Genomic DNA, 8,399 nt, shown 5'->3' with positions numbered 1-8,399 from the left:
AGCTTAGCTAACATCCTCCTGTCACCTACTTCCTCAATGGAGTCTAGGGGGCAGCCCAGGACAGAGCTCGCTTATCTTTAACTGACGGGAGTTGAAGACATCAGCTGTCAGAATTAAATTGTAGATATCTCAAACTGGAATTATGTATTTTCAGAATTTAGTTGCAGATATCCATATTTGACATTGTGGCTATCTACATTTGAATTAAAGATATCTGTAATGAGAAACCCCATACACATGAATGAGAAAAGTGACATCTTTTGACCTAGGAAGAATGAAGTTGTGGATATCTGAAATGTTCATTTTGACTAGGAATAATTGAATTAAGGATATCTGTAATACTATAACTCACACTACCGTTATTCTCCTCACTGATGATCATTGATGGGACGTTAGGCTGTCAGTCATCCCATCATACCTGTTGGCAGACGTCACTCATTGCCTGACAGCCTAATGATGATTTTGACTTGATTACCCCACAAACACAAGCTACAGCTTCCCTGTCATTGCAGCTTATTTTTGTTTATATCCTACATTCAATTTTTGAGCATATAAGTGCTTCACTAAACACATGAGGAGGCTTTGCTGGCTACAAATAAAGACAGGTAATTGTAATTCTCCCCAAATACATTGAGGCTGAACTTGCAGCTTGGGGCCCCCTAGTGGCTACGGGGGCCCTATGCATCGGCATAGTCCACATATAGCAAGAAACGGCTCTACACATGGTCTTTTTTACCCTTGCCTGAAAAAAAGTGATATTTGATAACCATCACTATACAAAAACAATGTGTTGGGACTCATAATTCAAGAGACCAGATGTTTCTTTGCTCCACTGGATAAAGGAACTCACACTCCACAGTTCCTCACTGTTCACACCTGGGGACGACCCTTCCCCCCACGGACCTTACTGGCCAGCCAGTGTGGGTCAGCGTGTGACATGTGACCCCCAAGGGTGTCACTTTTTCTCTTCTCAGCTTGCTCTGGAGAGCAGCTCCTGTTCTCTCCTCTCGGCTCCTCAAAGGGCAACAAGGCCCCAGCTCAGGTCAGCCTTGCTACCTGAGAAACCAGCTCTCTCGCTGGCCTGCTCACAGCAGCCTGCAAACGCTCTTCTCCTCAACAGCAGCGACCTGCCCCAGCGACCAGCGATTAACTCAGAATCAGCAGCTCTGACACAAGGCCAGCTGATTTTCCAAGCAAGTGTCTGTGGGGACACAAGCAAAGGCAAGATGGACGATTCACAGTGGTCACTGTGACCACATGACCTGAACAAAGAAGATTACACAAGATGGCGGTAAACAAAGAAACTACTCAAAATGGCCGCTGAGACCACCTGGTGTGTGTGGGAGGGAAGGTGAGAGTTTCTTTGTTAGCTCATGTAATCTAAAGGTACCAGGTTAGAGGGAGGAGGTTAGCTTCATGCAGGTTCTAGAACTGAGACGTACTGCTATATGTGTGAACATACGAGTACCTGATTAACTGTATGACTGACCACAACCTAAGCAAACATTACAACAAGAAAACACCAATCAACAATTACATTAACAAAGTTAAGACTTCTGCTGCTTAGCTATGCTGTGCTGTGCTATGCTGTACTGGTAAAGTTTAAGCCCAGTCAGTTAAGGTTACCCAGTCCTTGGAACAAACAAAGAGGTCCTTTCCAGTGTTGGTGTAATGTCCAGTGAGTTGGGAGGCTTCCTGGTGGAGTAAAGTCCTGTCTGGCTGTGTTGCTTTGCTGTTATCTCCTTTGTTCTCCTCAAAGAGTTAGCTGTTCCACGCTAACTCTGCTATGACTCCTGTTGCTTGGAAAATCAGCTGGCCTTGTGTCGTAGCTGCTGATTCTGAAGAGAACTTGGTTCAATCTCAGTTAATCCGAAGCAGGTCGCTGCTGTTGAGGAGAAGAGTGTTTGCAGGCTGCTGTGAGCAGGTTGGCGAGAGAGCTGGTTTCTCAGGTAGCAGGGCTGACCTGGGCTGGGGCCTTGTTGCCCTTTGAAGAGCCGAGAGGAGAGAGCAGAAGCTGCTCTCCAGAGAGAAGAGGGCCAGAGATCTGGTTTTGTTTGGTGACACCCTTGGGGTCACATGTCACACGCTGACCCACACTGGCTGGCCAGTAAGGTCTGTGGGGGGGAGGGTCGTCCCCAGGTGTGAACGGTGAGGAACTGTGCAGTGTGAGTTCCTTTGTCCAGTGGAGCAAAGAAACATCTGGTCTCTTGAATGATGAGTCCCAACATTGTGTTTTTACTCTGTTCCATTGTAAATAAATGTCTTTAAGTATAACTACTGGTGTGTTTAATGTTGCACAAGTGTGAATATTGCCAACCTCTACTTTGTAGAATTCCAATCCTTCAACTTTAACTTACTGTCGACATGGTAATTTGGTTATAGTTAGTAAGCTAATGGTTAATCAGAGTTCCAGATTAATGGTAATAAATTGAGACTAAAACCATATTGGCTATTTTGCCAATTAGTTTAGGCTGGTGCCCCGAGGACTTTAATTAATTTAAAAGTTATTATTTACTATTAATATTTTTAATATTAATATTTTCTTAATTTATGATAGCCAATAAATTGATAGACAACCGAAATCCAACATATTTGGCACACATGAGCAGAACCATGCTGCTGAAATTCCATATGATAAAAAGTAGTCCTTTATTTTCCCCATAGGTTCAGCTGGAGACATCATGCAGAAAGCAATGCCATCTGTAATAAACTATTTTTGCTGCTTACAGACCATCTACAATCAGCAGAGCTAAGCACTAAGAAATAAGCATGTCACCTGTTTTGACACTGCCCCTCAAATAATCAGATTTGAAAATTGTTTTGAATTGGAATTGATGGGCTGAGTCAGAATCTTTATAATCCAAATGATACCCCAATCTGCATCGAGTATGTGTGTATTGAGGTAGAATTATTCTTTCCTCTCTTTTATTGTGGAGTGTGTGTAGGCGAGTTGCCTCATTTGTTGAGTCTTACACTGTCTTGCCTTCACTGGGTGCCAAACACAATATATCCTGAAAATTCTGATCAATTCTCTCAACCTATACTTAGAGGTTGTAATGATGTAACTGACAAAAGTCCACTCTGGTCTTTAATATACGTCATATCTTCCTCTGCTTGACCTTCCTTGACCTTGACCTCTCACCACTCTTTTCAGCTGTTTCCTGGCACTGTTTTCTTTGATATTTTCCTGTTCCTCATCATCATCAGCTTTATTCAAAGAGTTTACCCACTCTTTATTAAATGTGACATCACCATACTACCTACTGTGTGTCATCAAATACTTCAGTGCATTTTTGACCAAATCTGTGTGGATATATTGATACCATATTTTGTCATCATATTCATTTCTTGAAAGTGTATTTGTTTCATCTGTGTTATGAATAGGCACAGAGACACAACACAATTTCATAAATGTTGTTCCAAAGAGTTCAGACATTTAAGTGCTGCTAGAATTTCTTCCAAATAAATGTTATTGGTGAGACCCTCTTGCACCAAGTATTTTTTTTTGTTGACATGTATAGGAAAGGGCTGCACAGTGCGGTTAGCGCTGTCGCCTCACAGCAAGAAGGTTCTGGGTTCGAGTCCCGGCTCGGACGCGGGATCTTTCTGTGTGGAGTTTGCATGTTCTCCCTGTGCCTGTGTGGGTTCTCTCCGGTACTCCGGCTTCCTCCCACAGTCCAACGACATGCAAATGGGGACTAGGCTAATTGGATACTCTAAATTGACCATAGGTGTGGCTGTGAGTGTGAATGGTTATCTGTGTTTATGTGTTTGCCCTGCGATGGACTGGCGACCTGTCCAGGGTGTACCCCACCTCTCACACCAAAAGATGCTGGCATAGGCTCCGGCCCCCCTGCGACCCTACTAGAGGATAAGAGGAAGAAAATGGATGGATGGAGCTTAGCCAACCAAGGGTTAGAGTAAGAATACTGTATTTTTGAGAATTATCATTTAAGTCTTATAAAAACCTAAAGACTCAAGATTTTATTGTTTTTTATTGATGCAAAACAGACAACAAACAAATAGCATATTACCATGTAAGACATAAGACAACAAAGCAATTAAGAGAAAATATAAAACATCATAACATGAAGTTGAATTTAACTACTCAACAGCCGAATATCCATTTTATAGAAAATGATCCTGTGTACATTCCACAGACCAGGCAAAAGTTAAAAAAAAAAAAAAAAAGGATTAAGACATAAAGCAAGATAAAGTCACTAGATAGGTCAGCTGGGATAGTTTCAGTGGGCTAGCTTGTTACTATTGTCGTTATTTCATTTTGTTGTTTATTGACCATGTACTGTAATGTTGACTCCACTTTGGGACACCCCCAGATCTTTAGGAGGGTACTGTTTGGATGGAGCCAGCTAATTTCCTGAAAACTGTATTGTCAAATTTCAAGTTGGGAATTTGGGGAAACTTCTCTCTCTCTATTAGCTGTCTTGCATTGGTTGACTCCCACAACAATCCCATCACCACTTGGACCTGGCCAGAGGAACAAGCTCTCATTCAGTGGATTACTTTGGCCTCCGGCACCACCTTGTGGTAGGTGGGGATTGCGCTCACCGTGGTGGTAGAGGAACGAGAGATGTCATTAATCTTGGACAGACCTTGTGCTTCCTGGACCAACTGCCCTCCACTGCTTGTTGGCCCTCCAACCACCAGGACTCTCTGAGATCCTGAAAGCCCTCCTGGCTGTAGGGTACCTTCCTGCACGAGGCAGGTCTGACTCCCTTTCAGCAGATTCATTGACCCTACAGGTACCTTGCCCTCCACGACCATCATGGGCTGGGAGCCAGTGTGGATCAGGTTGTTACTGTCCCCCTGGATCCCGCTCCTTTCCACCAGCACTATGCTGGGGCCTTGGGATTGTCCACCAGACATCACTGTCTGACCTTGAATGACCACGCCTTGGGCAGGTCTAGTATGGGTGCCGTTAACCAGTACCATGCCCTGCAGGTTGGTGGCCGGTGCCTCAGCCAACAGCATGGTGTTCTGAACCTGTGGCTGGACTACATATTGCATTGGTTGCAGCACAGGGGTGGAGGTGTAGTACACAGGCTGCTGCTGCTGTAGCAGGAGCATCTGGCCTTGATTTGCTTTCCCTCCTCTCATTGCGGTCATACTTTCCTTCACCACCTGAGAACGCTCAGATGTCTCCCTGACCACAGTCTGCTCCGTTTTTGAGACAGTTGGCTGCAGCTTGGGTGAAGGGGGCAGCTGTGGGACAGTTATCAAACTTGACACTGAGGTCGGAGTGTTGATGGTGGTACTGGGCGGAGCGGAGAACACTGGTTTGACTTCAGTTTGGATCGTCTTGCCTCCGCACACCTCAGCCAAGGTCTTAAACTTTGGTCCGAGGTCATTGAGGAACTGCAGGTCATTGTCAGACTCCAGGAGACTGCAGCAGCCCACTGAGCCCGCAGAGGAACCCTGGCCCTCATAGTCATAAACCAAAAGACTGTCCTTCACTCCAAGGTTCTCATTGCCACTGGTCACCTTCTGTTGAAAAGAAGAAATTAAATATTACCAATCTTCTCTTTTTGTTGAGTAAGCACAGCCATTTTTTGGTATTCATGATATAGATTTTTTTTTTTGGAATTAAAAGAATGTAGTTATGTCTCTGAAATCATAACATTACAATTCTAATTAAAAAATCTCATTATTAGTCAGTAGAAACCCCAGAGACATGTATGTTGGTATGTCCATTAATACACAGTGAGTTAGCTTAAAGGGCTCTTTCAAATAAGTTCTTAAAAGTTAAGGTCAAACATAAAAAAACCCTTTGCTGTAAGTGACAGGACAAGGATAAGTATACAGTGGGATTTTTGTTGAACTGTTAAGGCAAAGAAATTTGCAGTTGAGCCTCTCGAGCATTGACCCATTAGAACTGCTCTGTTTATTATCATTCTCCTTAAAAAAATGATTTGTTGTTTTGAGGGCCTAGACGTTTTGGCAATTTGGTACCCTTATAAATGATGAAAATGTACATGTTTTACAGGGCTTGCACATGGGTGTGGCAAAATGGCTCAATAGTGCCCCTTAGAAAATATTAATGAGATGCCCCTCATGTTGTGTTTCACCTCCATGTACGACATTCAGTAGGTGCATGTAACATTACAAAAATTACAACAAAGCATCTTGGAGGCATACCCCAAACCCAACAAGAAGTCAAACATTTTAAATTTACTCTGCAGTTTTGGCAACGTTATTGTAATTCAAAGGTGTTGCTCTTTAATTAACTCCTACTAGCGATGCTCAATTGCAAAGCTTTTGAGTTTTTGTTGAACAGCGTGTCCATCTATAGCGTCCAAACAAGGTAGTAATTAAAAAATTTGGTATGGACATTCCAAGTCAGCAATTTGATTGTTTTTTGGCCATTTCCATATTTGGCACATGTTCTCAAGATAGTGAACACAAGTTGTGATACAAAAGATGCATTACATTTTGTCAGGAGCCATGTACTCCATGCAGGAAATAAAATCTTACTCATCAGTGCAGTGTCCGATCAGTTGATTTGTTTTCCCAACATTTGAAAAGCATAATCATAATTATATACAGGACAACAAAAGCCTATTATGGTAACAGAAAATGAAGGGTAGAAATTATTCCTCACCTGACTGTAGTACTGTCCCAGGAAATGGTCCGAAAGAGCCATGCCATCATAAATTCCTCCACCTCTTCCTGATTCTCTGCCCTCAAACTCAGAGTAGAAGCCACTGCCGCTCCTCTGGTTCACCCCCTCCCATTGTCTGTGGTCAACTGCAAAACCGACCCCGTTCATCCCATCCATGGAAGTGACTGACTGTTCCATTGCTGCAGTTTTGGTACCCATGCCTGTATCCACTTTGATCAAATCTCCATCTATTTGTGTTGGCAAGTTCAGCAGTGGCACCTCCTACAATAGGCCAAGGATCCAAATGTTAGAACAGATTCAGAGGTTTTTTTTGCTGCTTTGTGGCTAAAAAACATTTAATGAAGATTTCAAGTAGATTTGGTGTCAATAGCAATTAGGGTTGTCAAAAAAATTGAAACTCAGATACTAATTGATACTAAAAATTTGTATCGGAATAGATACTCGTTTGCAACAGTATCGATACCAACAGTGCGCTCTTCGCCTCCGCCAGTTGACACTTCATACAGCACCACTGCAGACAGGCAGGCACACAGCCCCTCCCCTCACTAGCAGCTGAACACATGAACGCTAGTTGACGTTCACAACAACGAGCTGTTGTCACCAGCATAAAACTACATTAACATGGCAAGCGCTGCTGCTGAAGGACCATCGCAACCTGTTTTAGTTGAAAATGCCATTGGAATTACTTTGCATTATTATTTAAACTGGCCAACAGCACACGTTAATGTGAGCCGTTTAACTATTAGCAATTAGCCGATAGCCACAATAGACATCTGCTAAGTTATCACTAAGCTAGCGGCTATGGCTAATAATAAAACGACTAACGTTAATGTGGGAGCTAGGCAGCAAACGTTATCAGTCCTGCCTGTCTGTAACGTTAATACACAGTGTTAATTTAACAGGATAACACAATTTTTTGTGTCTGAAAAGCGTTATATTTCTCTTAAAGTCCCAGATTGAAGCTGAGAAAAGTCAACCAGCAATTAGACAGAAACAGCGGCAGCCTACCCGACAACTCTATTTGATCAGCAACGAAAACATGGTGGCAAGTCACAAGAAGCACAGACAATAAACAGGGCTGTAGCTGAATACATTTTTTGTTGCACTTCCTCAAACAACCTAGAAGTAGTGTTGTCATTGATATTATTATTTGTATTGTTCTAATCTTTATTAAAAAAAAATGTATGCATCGTAATTTCTTGTCATTTTTTCACCCAAGTAGTATTGAAAATTGTATCGAGTATCGAGTATTTTCCTGTGTATTGGTATTGAGTTTGAAATTCTAGTATCGTGACAACCCTATGCAAATGACCAGCGTGTACGCCAGTATTCCTGTCCTCACCAGTGGAGGTCATGTGTTCAAAGGGTAAATATGTTGATCTTACCGTGTTCTCTCCCTGGCCCTCAGTGCGGTAGTTAATGAGGTGTGATTTGGTGTCGAAAGGCATCTCAGTAAAGCAACCTGGCAGACCCGCAGACCCCCCACATTGGCAGAAGAGCAGCAACAGAGGAATGACTGTAAAAACAACAAAGTTTTAGTCTAACTTAGTGTTTTCCCAAAGTGTAACGTGTTTGCCTGGCACAATATGTTGTAATAGGCGACCATGTAGTTCTTTATTAACAACACCAGGTCTTTCTATAGCCCTTCTTGTGTAAATTACTAATGCTATTGTGCCAAAGATTTAGTGTTGTCCCTCACTTGTAAGTCACTTTGGATAAAAACACTAAATGAGTAGATGTACTGTAAATGGTGCATGTT

At 42.6% G+C, this 8,399-nt stretch overlaps 1 protein-coding gene across 1 annotated transcript in view; it reads right to left on the bottom strand.

Moving 5' to 3' along the window:
• Positions 1-3,976: 3,976 nt before the first annotated feature.
• The window catches only part of LOC111671754 (desmoglein-2.1-like), a 17,912-nt gene continuing 13,489 nt past the window's right edge, over positions 3,977-8,399 (bottom strand). Inside the window, exons 12-14 of the mRNA XM_023428947.2 lie at positions 8,026-8,156; positions 6,620-6,901; positions 3,977-5,505 (exon numbers count right to left, since the gene is read on the bottom strand). Of these exons, the coding sequence (XP_023284715.1) occupies positions 4,513-5,505; positions 6,620-6,901; positions 8,026-8,156 (1,406 nt within the window). The 3' untranslated portion in view covers positions 3,977-4,512. The remainder of the gene's footprint in view (positions 5,506-6,619; positions 6,902-8,025; positions 8,157-8,399) is intronic.

The sequence above is a fragment of the Seriola lalandi genome, unplaced genomic scaffold, assembly GCF_002814215.2.
Source record: "Seriola lalandi dorsalis isolate HSWRI2012SDOR001 ecotype SW California unplaced genomic scaffold, Sedor1 jcf7180002054885, whole genome shotgun sequence".
Classification (NCBI taxonomy): Eukaryota; Metazoa; Chordata; class Actinopteri; order Carangiformes; family Carangidae; genus Seriola; species Seriola lalandi.
This window is presented reverse-complemented; position numbering and strand designations above follow the sequence as displayed.